The sequence below is a fragment of the Pristiophorus japonicus genome, chromosome 7, assembly GCF_044704955.1.
Source record: "Pristiophorus japonicus isolate sPriJap1 chromosome 7, sPriJap1.hap1, whole genome shotgun sequence".
In the NCBI taxonomy this organism is placed as follows: Eukaryota; Metazoa; Chordata; class Chondrichthyes; family Pristiophoridae; genus Pristiophorus; species Pristiophorus japonicus.
This window is the reverse complement of record NC_091983.1, coordinates 11,563,293-11,587,657: the sequence shown is the minus strand read 5'-3', so window position 1 is coordinate 11,587,657 and position 24,365 is coordinate 11,563,293. Positions and strand designations below refer to the sequence as shown.

At 44.3% G+C, this 24,365-nt stretch overlaps 1 protein-coding gene across 8 annotated transcripts in view; it reads left to right on the top strand.

Annotated features, from left to right (window-relative positions):
* The window catches only part of LOC139267053 (serine/threonine-protein phosphatase 6 regulatory ankyrin repeat subunit C-like), a 166,087-nt gene that overhangs the window by 127,264 nt on the left and 14,458 nt on the right, over nucleotides 1-24,365 (top strand). For 2 of the 8 annotated variants that reach the window (XM_070884801.1, XM_070884794.1), the window contains one exon: nucleotides 1,928-2,066. The exons of 2 other annotated variants lie outside the window; for them this stretch is intronic. In XM_070884801.1, the coding sequence (XP_070740902.1) occupies nucleotides 1,928-2,023 (96 nt within the window). In that variant the 3' untranslated portion in view covers nucleotides 2,024-2,066. Of the gene's footprint in view, nucleotides 1-1,927; nucleotides 2,067-6,595; nucleotides 6,757-7,039; nucleotides 7,235-14,546; nucleotides 14,715-24,365 lie in introns of those variants that run through there. 4 more of the 8 variants (XM_070884797.1, XM_070884795.1, XM_070884796.1 and 1 more) reach the window with 4 other exon arrangements.

The following is a 24,365-nucleotide window of genomic DNA, read 5'->3' as shown; positions in this document are numbered from 1 at the left end:
TAGGAATGATTTGTGTATGACTTTGTTTGATAATGCTCCTATGAAGCGTCTTGGGATGTTTACTACGTTAAACATAGAATCATAGAAAATAGATGCAGGAGGATGCCATTCAGCCCTTCAAGCCTTCACCATCATTCAATATGATCATGGCTGATCATGCAAATTCAGTACCCCATTCCATACCCGCTGATCCCTTTAGCCATTAGGGCCACATCTAACTCCCTTTTGAATATATCTAACAAACTGGCCTCAACAACTTTCTGTGGTAGAGAATTTCACAGGTTCACCACTCTCTGGGTGAAGAAGTTTCTCCTCATCTCGGTCCTAAATGGCTTACCCCTTATCCTTAGACTGTGACCCCTGATTCTGGACTTCCCCAACATCGAGAACATTCTTCCTGCATCTAATCTGTCCAATCCCATCAGAATTTTATATGTTTCTATGAGATCCCCTCCCATTCTTCTAAATTCCAGTGAATATAAGCCTAGTCGATCCAGTCTTTCTTCATATGTCAGTCCTGCCATCCCGGGAATCAGTCTGGTGAATCTTCGCTGCACCCCCTCAATGTCCTTCCTCAGATTAGGAGACCAAAACTGTACACAATATTCAAGGTGTGGCCTCACCAAGGCCCTGTACAACTGCAGTAAGACCTCCCTGCTCCTATACTCAAATCCTCTCGCTATGAAGGCCAACATGCCATTTGCCTTCTTCACCGCCTGCTGTACCTGCATGCCCACTTTCAATGTACCATGACACCAAGGTCTCGTTGCACCTCCCCTTTTCCTAATCTGTCACCATTCAGATAATATTCTGCCTTCCTGTTTTTGCCACCAAAGTAAATAACCTCACATTTATCTACATTATACTGCATCAGCCATGCATTTGCCCACTCACTTAACCTGTCCAAGGTGCTAAATAAATGTATGTTGTTGTTGTCGAGAGACTCCCCAAAAAATAAGCTCTGGGGGCTATAACTTAAAGTTGCGGCAATGCCCTAGCATGTGCATGCTTAATTTTATTTAAGAGACCTGTCACATATATTCATAACAGACTCTACATAGTTGATTGAGGAGTTTTGAATTGGATTGGTGTGACTCCATCTCTTCATGGACAGTCACATCTTTTTACCAGATCATTTTAACACTTGTGAATGCTTCAAGTATTCACATGCATTAAAGACCACTAATAAAATCTTGAAGATGTCTTTTATCCTGGTTCATGTGTTAGCTGTGGCTCAGTGGATAGAACTCTCACCTCTGAGTCAGAAAGTTCAAGTCCCACTCCAGGGACTTGAGCATAAAAAAATCTAGGCTAACACTCCAGTGCAGTGCTGAGGGAGCACTGCACTGTCAGAGGTGCTGTCTTTCGGATGAGACGTTAAACCGAGACCCCGTCTGCTCTCAAATAGGCGTAAAAGATCCCATGGCACTATTTTGAAGAAGAGCAGGGGAATTATTCCCGATGTCTTGGCCTTATTTATCCCTAAATCAACATTACAAAAAAACAGATTATCTGGTCATTATCACATTGTTGTTTGTGGGAGCATGCTGTGCGCAAATTGGCTGCCTGTTCCTACATTACAACAGTGACTACATTTCAAAAGTATTTCATTGGCTGTAAAGTGCTTTGAGACATCCGGTGGTCATGAAAGGCGCTATATAAATCCAAATCTTTCTTGTCTAGAAAACATGGTAGAAGTGTGCAACTAGTAAATCTTGGACTGATTACCTCCAACAATAGAGAGGATCCCTCCCTACACATACCCAATTGCAGTCATTTTCTTAGCTTTAAATGACTAAATCAGAAGACTTGTCAGAAGACTTAACATAAGTTTGTGCCCTATCAGAGTTCAAAGAATTTTGTTAACTAATTCTAAAAAGGTTTCATGATGTTAGTCTTTATCTATAGATATCATGTTTCCCCTTAGGAGGAAGCTTTTCTGAAGAACAAGCTGAAAGGACTGACTAAAAAGATACCCCTTTACCATCTATCTTACTGGTCAGTTGTAGGAATTAATAGCTAATTTATTATGAATGCTGTAAATCAGATTGCATTAGGAAGGTGATGGGATAGAAACGTAGAAACATAGAAAATAGGTGCAGGAGTAGGCCATTCGGCCCTTCGAGCCTGCACCACCATTCAATAAGATCATGGCTGATCATTCACCTCAGTACCCCTTTCCTGCTTTCTCTCCATACCCCTTGATCCCTTTAGCCGTAAGGGCCATATCTAACCCCCTCTTGAATATATCCAACAAACTGGCATCATCAACTCTCTGCGGTAGGGAATCCCACAGGTTAACAACTCTGAGTGAAGAAGCTTCTGCTCATCTCAGTCCTAAATGGCTTACCCCTTATATTTAGACTCTGTCCTCTGGTTCTGGACTTCCCCAACATCGGGTACATTCTTCCTGCATCTAACCTGTCCAGTTACGTCAGAATTTTATATGTTTCTATAAGATCCCCTCTCATCCTTCTAAACTCCAGTGAATACAGGCCCAGTCGATCCAGTCTCTCCTCATATGTCAGTCCTGCCATCCCGAGAATCAGTCTGGTGAACCTTCGCTGCACTCCTTCAATAGCAAGAATGTCCTTCCTCAGATTAGGGGACCAAAACAATATTCCAGGTAAGGCCTCACCATGGCCCTGTACAACTGTAGTAAGACCTCCCTGCTCTTATACTCAAAATCCCCTAGCTACGAAGGCCAAAGTATCATTTGCCTTCTTCACCGCCAGCTGTACCTGCATGTCAACTTTCAATGACTGATGTACCATGACACCCAGGTCTCGTTGCACCTCCCCTTTTCCTAATCTGCCATCATTCAGATAATATTCTGCCTTTGTGTTTTTGCCCCCAAAGTGGATAACCTCACATTTATTCACATTATACTGCATCTGCCATGCATTTGCCCACTCACCTAACCTGTCCAAGTCACCCAGCAGCCTCTTAGCGTCCTCCTCACAGCTCACACCACCACCCAGCTTAGTGTCATATGCAAACTTAGAGATATTACACTCAATTCCTTCATCTAAATCATTAATGTATATTGAAAATAGCTGAGGTCCCAGCACTGAGCCCTGCGGCACTCCACTAGTCACTGCCTGTCATTCTGAAAAGGACCCGTTTATCCCGACTCTCTGCTTCCTGTGTCTGCCAACCAGTTCTCTATCCACGTCAGTACATTACCCCAATACCATGTGCTTTAATGTTCTACACCAATCTCTTGTGTGGGGCCTTGTCAAAAGCCTTTTGAAATTCACCACATCCACTGGTTCTTCCTTGTCTTCTAGTTATATCCTCAAAAAATTCTAGAAGATTTGTCAAGCATGATTTCCCTTTCATAAATCCATGCTGACTTGGACCAATCCTGACACTGCTTTCCAAATGTGGCATTTCATCTTTAATAATTGATTCCAACATTTTCCCCAAGACTGATATCAGGCTAACCGGTCTATAATTACCCGTTTTCTCTCTCCCTCCTTTTTAAAAAAGTGGTGTTACATTAGCTACCCTCCAGTCCATAGGAACTGATCCAAAGTTGATAGACTGTTGGAAAATGATCACCAATGCATCCACTATTTCTAGGGCCACTTTCTTAAGTACTCTGGGATGCAGACTATCAGGCCCTGGGGATTTATCAGCCTTCAATCCCATCAATTTCTCTAACACAACTTCCCGCCTAATAAGGATTTCCTTCAGTTCCTCCTCATTAGACCCTCGGTCCCCTAGTATTTCTGGAAGGTTATTTGTGTCTTCCTTCGTGAAGACAGAACCAAAGTACTTGTTCAACTGGTCTGCCATTTCTTTGTTCCCCATTATAAACTCATCTGCATCTGACTGCAAGGGACCTACATTTGTCTTCACTAATCTTTTTCTCTTCACTTATCTATAGAAGCTTTTGCAGTCAGTTTTTATATTCCCAGCAAGCTTCCTCTCATACTCTATTTTCCCCCTCCTAATTAAACCCTTTGTCCTCCTCTGCTGAATTCTAAATTTCTCCCAGTCCTCAGGTTTGCTGCTTTTTCTGGCCAATTTATATGCCTCTTCCTTGGATTTAACACTATCCTTAATTTCCCTTATAAGCCACGGTTGAGCCACCTTCCCCGTTTTATTTTTACTCCAGACAGGGATGTACAATTGTTGAAGTTCATCCATGTGGTCTTTAAATGTTTGCCATTGCCTATCTGCCGTCAACCCTTTAGTATCATTCGCCAGTCTCTACTAACCAATTCACGTCTCATACCATCGAAGTTACCTTTCCTTAAGTTCAGGACCCTATTCTCCATCTTAGTAAAGAATTCTACCATATTATGGTCACTCTTCCCAAGGGGCCTCACACAACAAGATTGCGAATTAGTCCTTTCTCATTACACATCACCCAGTTTAGGATGGCCAGCCCTCTAGTTGGTTCCTCGACATATTGGTCTAGAAAACCATCCTTAATACACTCCAGGAAATCCTCCTCCACCGTATTGCTATCAGTTTCGTTAGCCCAATCAATATGTAGATTAAAATCACCCATGATAACTACTATACCTTTATTGCACGCATCCCTAATTTCTGTCCCCAACCTCACTGCTACTATTTGGTGGTCTGTACACAACTCTCACTAGCGATTTCTGCCCTTTGGTATTCCGCAGCTCCACCCATACAGATTCCACATCATCCAAGCTAATGTCCTTCCTTACTATTGTGTTGATTTCCTCTTTAACCTTCCTGAATGTTGAATACCCCTGGATGTTGAGTTCTCAGCCTTGGTCACCCTGGAGCCATGTCTCCGTGATGCCAATTATATCATATTCATTAACTGCTGCTTGTGCAGTTAATTCTTCCACCTTATTACGAATACTCCCCGCATTGAGGCACAGAGCCTTCAGGCTTGTCTTTTTAACACACTTTGTCCCTTTAGAATTTTGCTGTACTGTGGCCCTTTGTGATTTTTGCCTTGGGTTTCTCTGCCCTCCACTTTTACTTTTCTTCTATCTTTTGCTTCTGCCCCCATTCTACTGCCCTCTGTCTCCCTGAGTAGGTTCCCATCCCCCTGCCATATTAGTTTAACCCCTCCCCAACAGCACTAGCAAACACTCCCCCCTATTTGGTGGTGTGGTGTGTTTGGGAATGTTTTGCAAATGCACCCTCAACACAATGAGATTTGTCTCAATGGAATTGTCAAAGGGAGATAGCAGATGTGAGGCATTTTTCACAAACAGGATGTCAACTTATGTAGCTCTTGCACATCTCCGCTCAGTTGTTTAGAGTGGGAATGCCAGAAGCATGGTTGCTTGCCTGTCATTTTGTTTTCAGAATAGCTAAGTGGGGTGGAAGGGAGGCAAAAAGAATAGTCATAAAAATTCTAGTAGTTATTTTGCTGTATAGCTGAAAATTCCTATAGAGATTGGTGTTCTTTAAAAGTTGGCTACTCTTTGGATATTAAAACCTATTTTATGTAATTTTCAACAGTTTTGTAGTATGTTTGCTGAATGTTACCGTGACACTACATAAGAACAGAAGAAATAGGAGCAGGAGTTGGCCTTATGGCCCTTTGAGCCTGTGCCGCCATTCAATAAGATCATGGGCTAGACATTCCACTTTTGTGTAGAATGCCCAAAAATGGGTGTTATTTCCAGCATTGGTGGTAAATATGGGTTTTGAGATCGCCAGATTATCACCTATTTTCAAAACCCTAACTTTCCATTTTATAAAATGGACGTTAACGCCCATTTCAGATCGCTCGCGGTAACATTAAATTTTTGACTTTCTGCCGTAAACTGTCGGCGTCTATAGCAATGCCATGGCAACGGCTGTTTCCCACATTTCAGGAGGTCAGGGGTCATCAATATATGCGCAGAAGAGGAGAGAGAGGGGGGGGAGCAGAGAGGAAAGTGTGTGTGGGTGTATTTGTGTGCTTATTTGGGAGCTAGGAGGGAGATTTACCAGCAGCAAAAAGACTTGTGAGCACAAAGAACGTTGTTCCCACGGAGTTTTTGGTGGAAAAAAAATGTTAAATGGAAGGGATGGAGGAGGCGACACAGCACACTGTGGAGACTTGAGAACGCTGGTGAAAGCAGTGAGGTGGGAGAGGAACAATTGGGAGGACGCAAACGAGCTCGGAGATTCTCCTCCGAGGCAAATGCCTCCCTCCTGCAGGAGTTGGAGTCATGCTGGGGTCAATTGACCCGGGGTGTGCGTGGGAAGCGCAACCCAAAGGTCTACCAGAAGATATGGGCCGACATAGCCGAGATGGTCTCGTCGGCGATGAACGAGGTGCGTGAGGGCAACCAGTGCCACAAGTGCTGCAACGACCTTGTCGGATCCGCCAGAGTAAGTATTACATTTATTTACATGTACTTATATATTTATATAATTTGAATTGTAAGTGGAATGATTTGATTAGAATCAGATGTGATGTCTTGCGCTTATACCAGGAATGTTTTACTCAAAGCATGCGTATACAGTGTACGTCTTTAGGTAAAGAATGATAATTATCATAATAATCATGATTACATCTGGCGGTTATGTGTTGTATCAGTTTCTGTGACAGAACCAAGCAATGATCTCACGCAGTGCCATGTTGTGCTGGTGTTACCTTTTACAGAAGAAGCTTTCGAAGAATAGGACCGAGCAAAGGTGAACAGGTGCCGGGCCATCAGTCATCATCAAGTTCACTGACATTGAGGAGCGAGTGCTGGCACTAGTGGGGAGCCACCCTCGATTGGCCGCGCAAGCAGCAGCAGAATCTGATGTGATGCCTCGTGAGTAAAGTATATACCATTGCCTAATGTAAAGTCAATAGATGCCACACCCACTCATATCCGACCAATAATATATGATAGATGATTGATAAAAGTGTTATATAAATAATGATGGCCTGATGAGAATCATTGCAATGCAGAATTTGGTGATGGTCATGAAATGTGATGTCTGTGATGACTTTGATAGCGATGGTACTTTTGTCATGCATATGCTGTGTATAGCGTTGGAATCACCTTGTGACCCGAGCACCCCCTTCTCCTCTAATAACCTAATTTATGTTTTGTAGCTCAGCCAGCAGCGCGGCCCCATGCAACACCACCGAGTCCAGAAGCTGGGGGTCCGGGGCCGGAGTCGCCGGACTATTGTGCATCTGGTGCTGAGGAGCCTCGATTCTCGCCCTTGGAGCTGCAGAGTGCCTTCTCCACAGACTTCGAGGAGTCCTGCATCGTCAAGCTCCATAATGCAATCAACACCCATGACATCTAGTGCTCCTGTGGCCATTCCCTCTTCCACCGAGGAGGGACCGGGCCCAAGTACCTTGCCGCAGGGCACCCGAGATGTCTCCAGGACGGCGTCGACCACGCGGAGGTTGGTTCGATGTAGCAAGTCTGCTCCACGAGCAACAAATCTGAGCAGGGACATGGTACACTTGTCCAGGAGGAGTGTTGACATAGGTCAGTAGATCCTACAGACAATGGGGGACATATCCCACCAGCTCGACAGCGTGTCCACCACCATGAGCGAGTACGTGCTGCGGATGGCAGAAGCCCTGGAGGTGATAGCCAGGAACACTGGTGGCAGAGGGCACGCACTGTTCCTGGAGTGCAGAACTGCACCCCAAGGTGCCGCACTCCCATTGCCAACGACACATGAGAGCCAGGAGGAATATCTTGTTCTGGCTCGGAGCACATTCCCACCTCGGGACCATCCTCTCCCATTTCCGTCCAACGAGCGGTTCTGCCGTCATCCCCCCAATGAAGCAGCACCTGAGGAGCTCCTCGGCCAGGCGGCTTGGAGTCAGGAGGGGAAGGGGTTGAGGTGGGGAGGAGAAGCGGGGGGGGGGGGGGCGGGTGGGCTGGGGGAAAGTAAGGTGAGGTGCATGGCCGCAGGTGTTGTCTTGGTCACAGTATTTTTATGTTGTTGCTATTTTGTTGGGAGATTTAGGGGAAGGAGGGAGGGGTACCTTTATTTTTGCATTTGTGTTCTATGTTTATGAAGTGTTGTTGGAATTGTTAACCATTTAATGAATGATATAAATGTTATAAATTTGTTCTGGGGTGGGGGTGGGGTGGGGTGTTTTTTAGTTATAATTATGATTTTATACAAATATTCTCATTAAATGCTTTTATTTCACATAACCTTTTTGCGCATTGTCTCAGATCCTGTACTGTTACACACCGGTGATTCCTTAACATGAAAGGGGATAATTCAGCGTCACTTGAATCAACTTAAACTTTAACTGTCACCAAGGTAATGCACACCATTCATGTATGAGCTGCAGACATAGCAGTCTTGCAGCTTTGTAAATACCACCAACGTTATTTCAAGCAAAGCGTTCATTTATGAGCTGCTGACGTAAGAGTTTTGCAGCTATATAGCTACCACGGGCCCGTTCTTGCGGTCTAGAAGGGGGCAAGAGCATGGTTTCATCATCAGACTGATTGTCTGGCCCGAGGTCAGCGTCCACCTCCTCGTCCTCCTCTTCCTCTCCTGATCTGGACCACCAGTCCCTTCTGGCAATTCTTGTCCCTTCCTGATAACGAAGTTGTGCAGCATGCAGCACACCACCACGAATTGAGCTACCTGCTCAAGGTGGTATTGTAACTCGCCTCCTAAGTGGTCCAGGCATCTAAAGCGCTGCTTAAGCACTCCAATGGTATTCTCGACGCTATTGCGTATGGCTCTGTGGCTCTCATATCGCTTCTCGGCTTCTGCCTAGGTGTTACACAGCGGACTCATCAGCCAGGTGACAAGGCCATATCCTTTGTCACCAAGCATCCAGCATTAACCTTGTGGCTGACTGGTAAACATGTCAGATACAACGCTCTCACGCAGGATGTGAGCATCATGGATGCTGCCCAGAAATTTTGCATTTACTGCCATTATAATTTGCTGGTGGTCGACAACGAGTTACACATTCAGGGAGTGGAATCCCTTTCGGTTCCGAAAAACCTCGGCATCCTGAAAAGATGCCCGCATGCAGATGTGCGTACAGTCTATTGCTCCCTGCACCTTGGGGATGTTTGTAATTCTGGAGAATCCTAGAGCCCTCTCAATCCATGCCTCCCTGGTTATAGGGAAGCTGATAAAGTCCATCCTGCATGCGTAAAGGGTTTGAATGACCTGTCGAATGCAGCAATGTGTGGCATGCTGTGATATAGCGCAAATGTCGCCAGCTGAGGCCTGAAAGGAACCTGATGCGTAGAAGGCAAGTGCTGCAGTGACCTTGACCACAACGGACAGTGTGGTTCTGATGGTGCTGGCAGGCTGCACATCTCCCCTGATGAGCTGGCATATCTCACTGATAACCTCTTTCCAGAAGTGCAGTCTCCTCAGGCACGTGTTATCGAACAAGTTGAGGTAAGACCGCTTCTCCCTGTAAGTGCGTGGGATGTAAGTTCTCATCCTCCTCAGCAGTCTGCCACCTCTTTGATTGGGCATATAATGCTCTTGAATATACCTTCTGCCATCTCTAGTCTGCAGCATGTGCGTAGTCATCAAGACAGGCTGAGAAATTACAGGCCCCATTACAATCACAAACAGTATTACACCTATTGTTCACAAACAATAAATGTACCTACTAAAACACCTAAAATAAATTAAAATTGTCCATAGTATGATAAGATGTTTGTTCAGATGTTTAAATCACCTTAAAAGACCTTCAGATTACATCAACATTCCCCGAAGTTGAAGCAGCCTTTTATATGAACCGACCTCCGATTTACAAAATGGTGCCCACACCACTGGGTTTAGTTCAGGTGAGAGCAACTTTTTCTCAGCGTTTTTTCGGCGAGCGATATTTTCGGCGATATGTGGGCGAGGTGCCGAAAGTAACGCTGGATGATATTATGGGCGTTAGTTTTGCCCATGCTGATCTTTACTGCATAAAAAAGTGGGCGGGCGGTATTATTATTTCTCGGTGTTAACTACATGCCGAAAGTAACGCTGGGCAATAATTGAGCGAAATATGGGCGTTAGTTTCCATTTTGTTGCTAAATGGGCGATATCTGGGCATTATAGCTCATCTCAGCGTTGAAATGGACATTAAGTGGGCGGTATCGATGTAAAAAAAGTGGAAAGTCTAGCCCCATGGCTGATGTGATCTTGGCTTCAACTTTACTCTCCTGCCTGTTCCCCATAGCCCTTGACTCCCCCATAGTTCAAGAATCCGTCTATCTCAGCCTTGAATATATTCAATAACTCAGCTTCTGGAGTAGAGAATTCCAAAGATTCACGACCCTCAGAAGAAATTCCTCCTCATCTCCATCTTAAATGGGCGACACCCCCTTATTCTGAAACTATGCCCCTAGTTCGAGATTCCCCCACGAGGGGAACCATCCTCTCAGCATCTACCCTGTCAAGCCCCCTCAGAATCTTATATGTTTCAATAAGAACACCTTTCATTCTTCTAAATTCCAATGAGTACAGGCCCAACCTGCTCAACCTTTCCTCATAAGACAACCCCTTCATTCCAGGAATCAGCCTGGTAATTCTCTGAATTGCCACCAATGCAAGTACAGGTTGAACCTCCCTTATCCGGGACTCCCTTATCGGGCACCATTTCCGGCCGCTCCGACATGATCAAATTGAAGATGTTCCTCGCTGCCGACTCTCGCAATCGCCGGCCTGATCCTGCAATCCACCGCCCCACCCCCAAACGATCTCTCTGTCACACTCCCAGCCCCAAGCTAGTCAGCCCCAATATCCCCTTGCTCAGTAGCTGTAGCATCCAATTTAACGTGACCGCCTCTCGTCCAGCAAAATCCCTTATCTGGCACAGGCCAGGTCCCGAGGGTGCCAGATAGGAGGGGTTTAAGCTGTATATCCCTCCTTAAATAAGGAGACCAAAACTGTACGCAGTACTCTAGGTGTGGTCTCACCAACGCCCTGTATAGTTGTAGCAAGACTTCCCTACTTTTATACTCATTCCCTTGCAATAAAAGCCAACATTCCATTTGCCTTCCTAATTACTTGCTGTACCTGCATGCTAACCTTTTTGTGTTTCATATATGAGAACACCTCTGTACCGCAGCATTTTGTAGTCTCTCTCCATTTAAATAATATATTGCTTTTTTATTCTTCGTACCAAAGTGGATAACCTTACATCTTCCCATATTATACTCCATGCACCAAATTTTTGCCCACTTACTTAACTTATCTATATCCCTTTGCAGATTCTTTGTGTCCTCCTCACAACTTGCTTTTCCACCTATGTTTGTATCGTCATCAAATTTGGCTACAATACACTTGGTCCCTTCATCCAAGACATTAATACAGATTGTAAATAGTTGCAGCCCCATCACTGATCCCTGTGGCACCCCACTAGTTTCATTTTGCCAACCTGAAAATTACCCATTTATCCAGACTCTGTTTTATGTTAGTTAGCCAATCCTCTATCCATGCTAATATTTTACCCCCAACACCATGAGCTCTTATCTTGTGCCGTAACCTTTTATGTGGCACCTTATCGAATGCCTTTTGGAAATCCAAATACACTACATTCTACTGGTTCCGTTTTATCCACCCTTCTCGTTATATCCTCAAAGAACTCTAATAAATTTGTCAAACACGATTTCCCTATCACACTATTTTCCTTAAGATTTTCCTATAAATATGGGGTCAACCAACGACAAGCAGCTGTACCTCTCTGCCATCTCCATTGACCCCAGGATTGTTGCCGCTCTCTCCAACTATCCTGCCTGATAGTAAGAACTGAATGAGTCAAAATTAATTGTCAGAAAAAACAAATCCATCTCGACCTCTTTACAGCATATGCACGGTCGACCAAACTATCCTCCTCCAATACCTCTCCTCCACTGTCCAGCTTAGAGAGAACTCCATAACTTGGTACCACTCTTGCAGATCAAATCGTAGCCAGAGCATTTCCAACAATGGCTTCTCTTTCTGCCCCCTGCACCGTTAAATTTAGAGTCTCCCGAAGGTCTGTCTTTCACAACTTCCTGTTCCTCATCTACATGCTGCCCATTGGCGACATCATATCCGAAGACATGCGTTAGATACACACGTACACTGACAACACCCATCTCTCCTGTCCACCACCTATATCAACCCCTTCACTCTTGTTTTGTCAGACTGCTTGTCTGATATCCAGACCTGGATGAGCAACAATTTCCTCCAAAAAACATTAAAAGGACAGAATCCATTGTCTTCGGTCCTCACCACAAACTCCGTTCCCTCACCACTAATTCCACCCCACTCCCTGGTCACTGTCTCAAGCTCAATCAGACTTTTCGTAATCTCGGTGATAAATTTGACCCCAAGTTCAACTTCTGACCCCATATCCTTTTAATCACCAAGACCGGCTACTTCCATCCTCATAACATCACCCTTCTCCTACCCTGCCTCAACACATTTGCTGCTGAAAGCCTCATCCATGCCTTTGATACCTCTGGTCTCGACTATTCCAATGCTCTCCTTCCCCCACTCTCCATAAACTTGAGCTTATCCAAAACTCTGCTGCCCGTATCATATACCACACCAAGAACTGTTCACCCATCACCCTTGGTTTGGCTGACCTACATTGGCTCCCAGTAACACCTCAAATGAAAAATTCTCATCCTCAAAGTTCAAATCCCTCCATGGGCTCTCTTCCCCCATCAGACCCCCTCCCCCGCCATGGGCTCCCATTCCTCCTCCATGGGCTCCCACATCATCCCTCCATATCTCTGTAACGTTCTTTGTAACGGGTTGGCAATCAGTAACCAGTGGGGCGCCGCAGGGATCAGTGCTGGGATCTCAACTATTTACAATCTATATTAACGACTTGGAGGAAGGGACCGAGTGTAACGTAGCCAAGTTTGCTGACGATATAAAGATGGAGGAAGAGCAATGTGTGAGGAGAACACAAAAAATCTGCCAAAGGACATAGGCTGAGTGAGTGGACAAAAATTTGGCAGATGGAGTATAATGTTGGCAAAAAAAAAATCAAAGAGCAAGCTATTTTTTAAATGGAGAAAAATTGCAAAGTGCTGCAGTACAGTGGGACCTGGGGGTACTTATGCATAAAACACAAAAGGTTAATATGCAGGTACAGCAAGTGATCAGGAAGGCCAATGGAATCTTGGCCTTTATTGCAAAGGGGATGGAGTATAAAGGCAGGGAAGTCTTGCTACAGTTGTACAGGGTATTGGTGAGGCCACACCAGGAATACTGCGTGCAGTTTTGGTTTCCATATTTACGAAAGGATATACTTGCTTTGAAGGCAGTTCAGAGAAGGTTCACAAGGTTGATTCCAGAGATGAGGGGGTTAACTGATGAGGAAAGGTTGAGTAAGTTGGGCCTCTACTCATTGCAATTCATAAGAATAAGAGGTGATCTTATCGAAATGAATAAGATTGAGGGGGCTTGACAGGATGGATGCAGAGAGGATGTTTCCATTGATAGGGGAGACTAGAACTAGAGGGCATTATCTTAGAATAAGGGGCCACCCAATTAAAACTGAGATGAGGAGAAATTTCTTCTCTCAGATGGTTATGGATCTGTGGAATTCATTGCCTCAGAGAGCTGTGGAAGCTGAGACATTGAATAAATTTAAGACAGAAATAGACAGTTTCTTAAACAATAAGGGAATAAGGGGTTATGGAGAGCAGGCAGGGAAGTGGACCTGAGTCTATGATCGCATCAGCCATAATCGTATTAAATGGTGGAGCAGGCTCGAGGGGCCGTATGACCTACTCCTGCTCCTATTTCTTATGTTCTTATGTGCTTCAGCCCTACAACCCTCTGAGAGCTCTGGGTTCCTCCAACTCTGAGTGCATCTACCACTTTTATTGCTCCACCATTGGCGGCCGTGCCTTCAGCTACCTGGGCTCCACACTCCGAAATTTCCTCCCTAAACCTCTCCAGCTCCGCTCCTTTTTTAAGACCCTCCTTAAAACCCAGTTCTTTGACCAAGCTCTTAATATCTTCTTCGTTGGCTCGGTGCCAATGTTTGTCGGATTATGCCTCTGTGAAGAGCCTTGGGAAGTTTTCTGTGTTAAAGATGCTTTTTGTTTGTGTTTTCTGGTGGTGTAGTTCTGCTTCAAAGCATCAGATGGCATCAGTGTGACACTGCTGCTCTGATGCTTTTTAAAAGAAAGGATTTACAAAGCTAGATTCCCAAAATGAACCTCAGGGATAAATACAGGTTAGTTAATTGTGTGTGGAAAATTTTGTACTATTAGCACCCTTCTGATTTTTCAGTTATGTTTTAGTGATTGAAAAATGGGGAGCGCTGTGAATCAGGCACACTAGCCTCCTGGCCCAGTTCTCCATTCACACTCACAAGTGAGGCTCTGCTTTGGTTTATACAACTTGTCCCTTATTGTCCACAAATTACTGCTGGCGATATTAGCGGACGAACACACAATATGACATTCCTTTGTTAATATTTTAGGGAGGCATTATCCACAAAATAAATGGCTGAACAAATGCATTAACATGGCATACAGAAATATTAAGTGTTCAACCACTAATATTGGCAACAGTAATAGTGATCAGTTTTACATTGCAGTTTGTTTTATTAATGCCTTGCTATGAAATGTTGTCATTCATGTCTTGCATGTGTTTTTCAGGACAATACACAATGGGATAGTGCATTTTCTCCTGCTGTTTGTTATCTGCATCCTAGCTATCAATGTCATATTTAAAAAGAAGATACTCAAACATCACCTCAACAGAATTACTGCGATAATCATAATTCCCCTCTGGCTACGTAACTTGAAGTATCTCCAAACATTTAGGTATTTGTTTATACATATAACTGGAATTTCTGCGGGGGCTCTCTGGGTATCGATGGAACCCCCAGAGAAACGGTTAATAAATGGCCAACCATGTCATTTGTCCAAGAGTTCCTGCCAAAGTTACAGTGGGCGATTGGAAGATCACTTCAGGGTCATTATCTTTTTTTCTTTAAATCAATGGTATTCCCACAACCAAGAAACTCCAAAAAGGCGAAGGAGAGAAAAGGAGAAACTCTGATAAATATTTTTAGGAACACCATAAATATTAGACATGTGCCAGAGGGCCGAACTACAGTACTATCCTGCCATTCAAGAAAGGAATGATACACAAATGGACATTTAGTTTAGCATCCCAAGTGGTAAAAATGCATGAGAGAATGGAGGCCATCAGAAATAGTCATTATGGATTTAGGAACAGTGAGGCAGATTCACCGATCCTGGGCTTTCAGTGGTGGAGCCACACTGGAAGGGAGTGTGGATTGGAGAATTGGCAGTTTTTTAGCCACATCTCCAACCCAAACTGTCTTTGAACATGGCTTCCTGAAAGGAAAGAAGGACTTGCATGTATATAGTGCCTATTCACGACCTCAGTACTTCCCAAAGCAGCTTTACAGTAAATGAAGTACATTTGAATGGTAGTCACTATTGTAATAGTGGAAACGCGGCAGTCAATTTGTTCACAGCAAGGAACAGGAGATCGGTGAATTTATCCTAATAGGTAATCAGTTGAAATTCTTTGAGGAACTAACTGGATGAAGGCTATTCAGTAGCTGTAATTGCTTAGATTTTCAGAAGGCATTTCATAAATTTCCACGTGTCGCATTTTTAAAGAAAGTTAAGGGTGTAGAATTAATTGGTTAATTAGCAAGCTGAATTGAAATCTCCTTGACAATCAGAAGCAAAAGGTGATGATAAATGAAAGTAAGTTCTGCAGGTGGCCTTTTCGGTTCTCTATTGGTTCTACTGTTCATAAAAGACTTGGAAGAGAATAATTACATAGGATTACATAGGATATGCAGCACAGAAACGGGCCATTTGGCTCAACCAGTACATGCTGGTCTTTATGCTCCACTTGAGCCTCCCAACTTTCCTTATCTAACCCTATCAGCATAACCCTCTATTCACTTTTCCCTCATATGCTTGTCTAGCCTCCCTTTAAATGCATATTCGCTTCAACCACTCCCTGTGGTAGCGAGTTTCACATTCTTACCACTCTCTGATGGCCTCTATTTTTGCTCTTCCTCACAAGTGGAAACACTTTCTCTGTATCTACTCTATCAAAACCTTTCATAATTTTAAAGACCTCTATTGGGTCATCCCTCAGCCTTTCTTTTCAAGAGAAAAGAGACCCAGCCTGTTCATCCTTTCCTGATGGGTATATCCTATTGCACCCTCTCCAGTGCCTCTCTATTCTTTTTATAATATGGCGACCAGAATTGTACACAGTACTCCCAAATGTTGTCTAACCAAGGTTCGATACAATTTTAGCATAACTTCTCTGCTTTTCAATTCAATCCCTCTAGAAATAATGCAAAATATGCTAATGATAGTAGGTTATCATAAACTGCATTCAAAAATACCTCGACAAAGGTGGAGAAGACCATAGATTTGTGTTGTGAGTGTTGATCACTCAGTGAAAGTTTCCAGTTTATGTGGCTATTATGAGCCAGGGTCATACACCACCAGGCCATTTACCTGTAAAGCAAAAACATATTTGTAACCTTGCATAGATTTTTTTAAGTCATTCACAGGATGTGGGGGGCAGTGTTCCCTTTAATTTTTTTAGGTGCATGGCACATTCAAAATAACGTACATGCACGGTTTTCCCCATTTAAAAGCCGGTGAGCCGACTGCATGGGAGTTGCAGAGCGCTGCACAATGCACAGCTTAAAGGCAATATTGGATGTGGTTGTCGTTGGCAAGGCCAGCATTTATTGCTCATCCCTAATTGCCCTTGAGAAGGTGAGCCACCTTCTTGAACCGCTGCAGTCCTTGTGGTGAAGGTACTCCCACAGTGCTGTTAAGTAGGGAGTTCCAGGATTTTGAGGCAGCATTTGCTATTTCATATTAAATTTTTCATCGTGTCTTTAAAATACTGAGACGTGCGTGATGTGGATATAAAGAGGCAAATTAACTTAGAGTTATCAAATAACTAGAGGATGCAGGTTTAAAATTAACACGCCTCAAATAAGTGTTGAGATTAGAAGAAACCTTTTTTCTCAAAGTTATGATATAAGGAGCACACATTTTCCAGGTAGTCACTCTGGCCAAATATTGTCAATCCCCGAATAACATAGAGCACATAACTTTCCTCACTGGAGATGGCATATGAGCAAGGGTGTTTGATAAAGACCCACATAATAGACTTGTTAGGAAAAATTAAATTAGAGGGAAATCCAGGCCACATTTCAGCATTCAGTTCCTGGCTCTAAACTGGAGCTACCAGAACAGATTTCCTATAGAGTTAGTTACTGAACATAGCTGAATAGAGAGTGGGAACAGAGAAATGAACTAAACATCACAAGTTTCTGCTTGCTATGATGTGATTTGGTGATAATTTAGATCTACAGATATAAAATCTATTTTTCTTGTTACAGTTTTATTGGACCATTTATTTTCATGCTTCACAAAATCATGATCCTTGTGTGGAAATACATATTTATATTTATTGAAATGGTTATCGGGTTTACCTTTGCCTTCTGGGTTATTTTCATAGGTAAGTAGTTAAAGTAATAGGATTAGTCAGTTTATTATGAACCTGTTCAAAAGCAGGAAATGGGGTGAGCGTGCAGGTTGAGTTAAAGACTCGGTCATAATGTGGCTGTTAGCAAGAGAATCAGATTGTGATGACCTTGTCACTGCTTTGCATTAACTTTGTTGTCTACATTAGCAACTTATGCCTTCCTCATAACAAGGTTGTATTTCATCAATACAATTAGTATCAATACAAAAGCAAAATACTGCAGATACAGAAATCTGAAATAAAAACAGAAAATGTTGGAAATACTCAGCAGGTCAGGCAGCATCTGTGGAGAGAAATAGTTATAATTTCAGGTCGATAATGATCATTATCATATACATGTAAATATATATATGCTAATAATAGTTCATTAGTAGTTTAGCGTTTTCTCTTTTTACCTTCTTGTTTCATAAATTTAAAAGCAAAAGTTTGGATGGGAATTAATCATATCCAACCTCCTGGAGGAAAGATTGCTTTATGCATTTTATGTTTAAGAAACTCATTAAGCTTTTTTTAATAAATGGGTTTACAGTTTCATTACACAGTGGTAGTCTTTCCCCAACAGATTAGGCTTAATTCCTATGAGAATAATGCATTACAGCAGGTCTACAAAATTTACAATTGTCACAAAGAAACTTGCCGAATGAAAAAAATGTGCTAAGAAATAATTTGTACAAAGTTCCACAGTGGCGGGAAGGTTACATTCCTTGAAGTTACGCTGGGATCGTGCTGCAGGTCACTCACTGCCCTACCAGAGTGTGTGGGATCATTAGGAAATCACTGGTGGGCAACCACATCGCAAGGGATACAACTTGGGCATCTGCCTGTCCTGCCCAGGAGGTTGAAAATTGAGGCACTAAGACTCTGAGTCAACGTCCCCAACCCCCAAGAGGGCTGCTTTAAAGATTAAGAAATGATTCTCTGACCTTCTCTTCAGAACACCAGGCCATGACCTATGCCTGGATGCCCAATGTGGGCCCCACTCACACCACTTCAGAGGCCAGTACATCTCTCCCTTCTGGTTGACAATTCCTCAATCACCTTTCCCAGACTAAGGATGTGGGATCTCCCTGCTTGGGCGTTGCTGCTCCCAGATCTGGCCCTCCACCCCGTCTGTGTCAATGGTTGGGGGGGGGGAGGGGAAGGGGAGGATACAAAAAGGCTCCATCATTAAACAAGGGCCCAGGAAACTGCCAGGGAAGGTCAGGACCTGGATTATCAAAGTCCTAGCCCTTCCACCATACTGCGATAGATGGGTCCTGGGATTTTGGGTCCAATATGCTAAATGCTTTAATTAACACAATGATTATGCCGAATCTGTTATGTCAGCTTGGTTCCTTGTCCTACAATATGCAGTATGGTGAAAATCAAAGTCAAATACAGTACAGGTTGAACCTTCCTTATCCGTAACTTCCTTATCTGGAACCATCCCACTTTCGGAACCATTCCCAGTCGCCGGGTGGCACATGCGCACAACGCGGCCGGTGAAAAATAACAATAGAAAACAAATTTCCATATCAATGAAAAACAAATTTACCGAATTTACCCAACTTCGGAGCCGCCAATACCTCAGGGCACGACGGCTCGCCTACACCTCGGGGCCCGATGGGCCGCCAATACCTCCGGGCCCGACGGCTCGCCGACACCCTGGGGCCCGACGGCTCGCCGACACCCCTGGGCCCGATGGCTCGCCTACACCTCGGGGCCCGACGGCTCCACAACACCCCGGGGCCCGACGGCTTACCGACACCCCGGGACCCGACGGCTCCACAAAACCCCGGGGCCCGACGGCTCGCCGACACCCTGGGGCCCGACGGCTCCACAAAACCCCGGGGCCCGACGGCTCCACGACACCCCGGGGCCCGACGGCTCGCCGACACCTCAGGGCCCGACGGCTCGCCGACACCTCGGGGCCCGACGGCTCCACGACACCCTGGGGCCCGACGGCTCCACGACACCCCGGGGCCCGACGGCTCGCCGACACCTCGGGGCCCGACGGCTCGCCGACACCCCGGGGCCCGACAGCTCCACAACACCTCGGGGCCCGACGGCTCTACAACACCTCGGGGCCCGACGGCTCCACAACACCCCGGGGCTCAACGGGCCGCCGACACCCCGGGGCTCAACGGGCTGCCGACACCTCGGGGCCCGATGGCTCGCTGATACCGACGGGCCACGACGGCTCGCCGACACCTCGGGGCCTGACGAGCTGCCAATACCTCAGGGCTCGACAGGCCACCGACACCTCGGGGCACGACGGCTCGCCGACACCTCGCCCGTCGGCTCACTAACACCTCGGGGCCCGTCGGCTCACCGACATCTCGAGGTCCGCCGAGCTGCCAGCACTTATCTGGAAATATCCCTCATTTGGAACAGGGTTCTGGATAAGGGAGGTTCAACCTGTATAGGAATTTGAACTGATTTATTAAAATGGTGTGCATGGTCTCACTATTTTTCAGTACTTCTAAATCTACAAGAATTTCTGTTTTAATAGGGCCTCGTACCAAACTTAATACTCGTTTGAGGTTTTTGCAGCATCCAATTTGAATCTGGCAGCAACAGACAAAATTCCAGAATGGCAGAAAATGTCAAAGGGAAACGTGCTTTTTGTGGCATGTGAAGCATAAATAGGGAGCAGAAATAATTTGAGGAAACATTTTATTGTGTGCTGCATAAGCTGGCTTGTGACCCACAGGGAAGGAAAGGATAGAAACAATGGGAGAAGTGAAAGAAGTGTAAACTGTCTTGCTCCAAAAATGAAAGTTTATGGGTCGAAGAGAGTAAAGCAGTTAGTCAAGTGGAGACATTTAGCAGTAAAATATTCTGGGAAAAATGCATAGGGATTGTAAATTCCAAGTGAATTAATCGAGGCCTCAGGGATGGTAATTTTACTTTATTAAGGAAAGGATTTAAAATATTGGTATTTCTTTTGCAGGAAATTCACAACATACAAAGACCTTTGACTCATTAATCTTCACCATTTTTCAAATTACTATTGTTCATCAATATGGATATCGAGAATTGCATGACATTGATCCCATTATGACCTATATCCTTGTTTTCCTGTTGATATTTGGAAGTATTATCTGTAACAATTTACTTATTGCTATGCTGACTAAAGCCTTTACTAGGTAAGAGTTTCAAAAATCATAGAAATTTAGATGCAGTAGTTCATTTTCACATGAAGAATGATTCAGTATTATCTCAGTAGATTATAAAACTATTACTTTATGAATAATCTTTCTTTAACCAAATACATGGAATTTTCAAAAAGTAGAGAACTTGAAGGTGATTGAGGGATATACAATAATGATAAAAGCTAAAGCCAGAATGCTGAACTGAGGATGCAGTTGTTAACTGAGCTATCCAGTTGAAGGTCCCAGTTTCATTTCTCAGTCTGTGTTAAGTTTCTAATTCAGCCACTGTGGTAGTTGAGGCAGTACAACTGGCTTCTGAGCTGGTGACAGAAAAATGAGCTGAAGTGTCTATCCCACTGCAGGTAGAATTTGGACACCTACAAGAAAAGAGGTGGAAACCCAACTTAACTGGTCCCATCCCAAATTTACACTTCTGCCTGACTAGTTAATCATAGAGTAGAGCTGATGCTCAATTTGTTATTTAATCAATGCCTTCTTTAGATGTGGTCTGCTAAAACCTATTCTGATTGGTTCAACTCCGATCACCTCCAACTCAACCATTGGCGATGTTACCTCCTTGTTTTAAAAAATTTGCATTGAGTGCACTGGATCCCTGTGAAATCTGTGTGTGTTGTTTTCTGTCACTGTGAAGGAGCCCTAGTAAAATTAAAGTAAATGGGAATCGGGGGGGGGCGGGGACGGGGGCGGGGAGAAACTCTCCACTGGCTGGAGTCATACCTAGCACAAAGGAAGATGGTTGTGGTTGCCGGAGGTCAATCATCTCAGCCCGAGGAAATCACTGCAGGAGTTCCTCAGGGCAGTGACCTAGGCCCAACTATCTTCAGCTGCTTTATTAATCATAAGGTCAGAAGTGGGGATGCTTGCTGATGATAGCACAGTGTTCAGTTCCATTTATAACTCCTCAGATAAGGAAGCCCTCCGTGCCCACATGCATCAAGACTTGGATGACATCCTGGCCTGGGCTGATAGGTGGCAAGTAACATTCGTGCCACACAAGTGGCAGGCAATGACTATCTGCACAAGCGAGAGTCTAATCACCTCCCCTTGACATTCAACAGCATTATTATTGCCAAATCCCCCACCATCAATATCCTGATGGTCACCATTGACCAGAAACTTAACTGGATCAGGTACATAAATACTGTGGCAACAAGAGCAGGTCAGAGGCCGAGTAGTCTGCGGTGAGAGTCTCACCTCCCGACTCTCCAAAGCCTTTCCACAAGGCACAAGTCAGGAGTGTGATGGAATACTCTCCACTTGCCTGGATGAGTGCAGCTCCAACAACACTCAAGAAGCTTGAAACCATCCAGGACAAAGCAGTAAAATAATGGGACTAAAGGCGGACAAATTCCCTGGACCTGATGGCTTACATCCGAGGGTCTTAAAAGAAGTGGCTGCAGAAATAGTGGATGCATTGGTTGTGATCTACCAAATTCCCTGGATTCTGGGGCGGTCTCAGCGGATTGGAAAACCGCAAATGTAACACCCCTATTTAAAAAAGGAGGCAGACAAAAAACAGTAAACTATAAATCAGTTAGCCTAACATCTGTTGTTGGGAAAATGCTGGAGTCCATTGTTAAGGAGCAGTAGCGGGATATTTGGAAAAGCATAATTTAATTAAGCAGTCAGTATGGTTTTATGAAAGGGAAATCATGGTTGACAAATTTGCTAGAGTTCTTTGAGGATGTAATGAGCAGGGTGGATAAGGGGGAACCAGTGGATGTGGTGTCTTTGGATTTCCAGAAGGCATTTGATAAGGTGCCACATAAAAGGTTATTGCACAAGATAAAAGTTCACGGGGTTGGGGATAGTATATTAGCATAGATAAAAGATTGGCTAACTAACAGAAAACAGAGAGTTGGGATGAATGGGTCATTTTCCGGTTGGCAAACAGTACTAGTGGGGTGCCGCAGGTATCGGTGCTGGAGCCTATTTATAATCTTATATTAATGACTTAGATGAAGGGACCAAGTGTAATGTTGCCAAGTTTGCTGATGATACAAAAATGGGTGGGAAAGCAAATTGTGAGAAGGACACAAAAAATCTGCAAAGGGATATAGACAGGCTAAGTGAGTGGGCAAAAATTTGACAGATGGAGTATAACGTGGGAAAATGTGAGGTTATCCACTTTGCCAGAAAAAATAAAAAAGCAAATTATAATTTAAATGGAGCAAAATTGCAAAGTGCTGCATGTTAGCGTGAATATTTTCTTGGAAGAATCACTCAACACTCAGTCAGTTCCAACGCCAATGCGGCCTTTATTTACGCTAGCGGGGAGGAAGCCTCAGGACTGGATCCAGGCAATTCTCTCCGCCGAACAAAGGGTTTCATGGATCTTTATATGTTTTACAACAGTTTACTACAGTTATATCAGCCCTTTTCGGCTGGATACTATCCAATCATATAGATTATAAATTCAATTAGACCAATAGATAGAGTTAGTTTCTAAACATAAAGGGCTCATGTGTTGCTAAGAGATGTGTTGCTAAGGGGTGTGTTGCTAAGGGGTGTGTTGCTAAGAGATGTGTTGCTAAGGGGTGTGTTGCTAGGAATGACTCATGTATCTTGTAACATGGTCCAGGACCTCCTTATCTTACTGTCCTTGGGTGCTGTCGTTGGGTAGCCTCCTTATTTTAATCCTGTTACAGAGTCGTATTGTCCTTACATTCACCAGAACATTTTGTCTGAGGCCTGGCTGATTAGAGACATCTGCAGAGTTTGCTTGTTAGTCCTGTGTGGGAAACAACAATTATCAGTTTCCAGGAATGCGGTCTATTTCAGCTAACAGAAATCCCTTGAGGCTTCACGGGTAGCCATTTTATGGTATTAGAGTTACATATTTAGTTCTAACCTTATACTACAAGTGTAGTTCTAACCTTATGCTACAGGTGCCGCTGCCCTAGGTTTTGATATATTCAGCAGGTGCCTAATGCCTACAACAATTCCCTCCTTTCGGTAAAGGGACTAGTCCTAGTCCCCCTTTAACCGACCGCCCTACTTTTGTTAGATTTTGTGCACGGCCCGGTACTCCCTGCCTCAACATGCTGGCCAGTCATGCGGTTTCAGGAGTCCCGGTTGCTTAGATCAAATTGACAAAGGTCAAATCCTCCTTCCCCTTTATTAGATAGGCTTGTTTAGTATTTGGGGACTGGTCATGGGTCCCTCTTCGTTGTGCATGGTGCCTGCATCCCTGGCAGGCCATTATGCCCCATGTTATTGCTAAGATCAATTGTATCCCGACCAGTATGTGTGAAATTATTCGAATCCAAGGATGGATGTTCACATTTATTCCCCAGTCCCAGACTTTCTCCACCAACTCTGACTTTGTAAGTCTATATCGATATTTTCTTCCAGTACTTTGATTTTAGTTTGCAGTTGGTGGTAGAGCTTTACGGATTGACCCACCCTGAGCCTCAACTCTCGTAATACTTCGGTTAGATGTGGGATAGGGACCTGATCTGGCTCGTCATAATCCTGCAAATGATCATGGAGCTGATCGGTTACCTCAATAACTTCGGACTTACGGCGCCTAACCTGGGTGATATGCGCTTGCCCGATCGTGACAGGTCGTAGTGGCGTAAAGCAAAAGTTTGGCTGTGGTATAGGGCACTGCAGGTCATTATACTGGTATGAACGCTCTGTGGTAGAGACGGAATATCTTCCCTTCCCTCCGTAGCCTGCCCTCGCGAAGTGCCTGTGTGCGGGCACTATTTCTAGTACACACCCGTCGGTTCGGTTAAACCTGCACTCGTC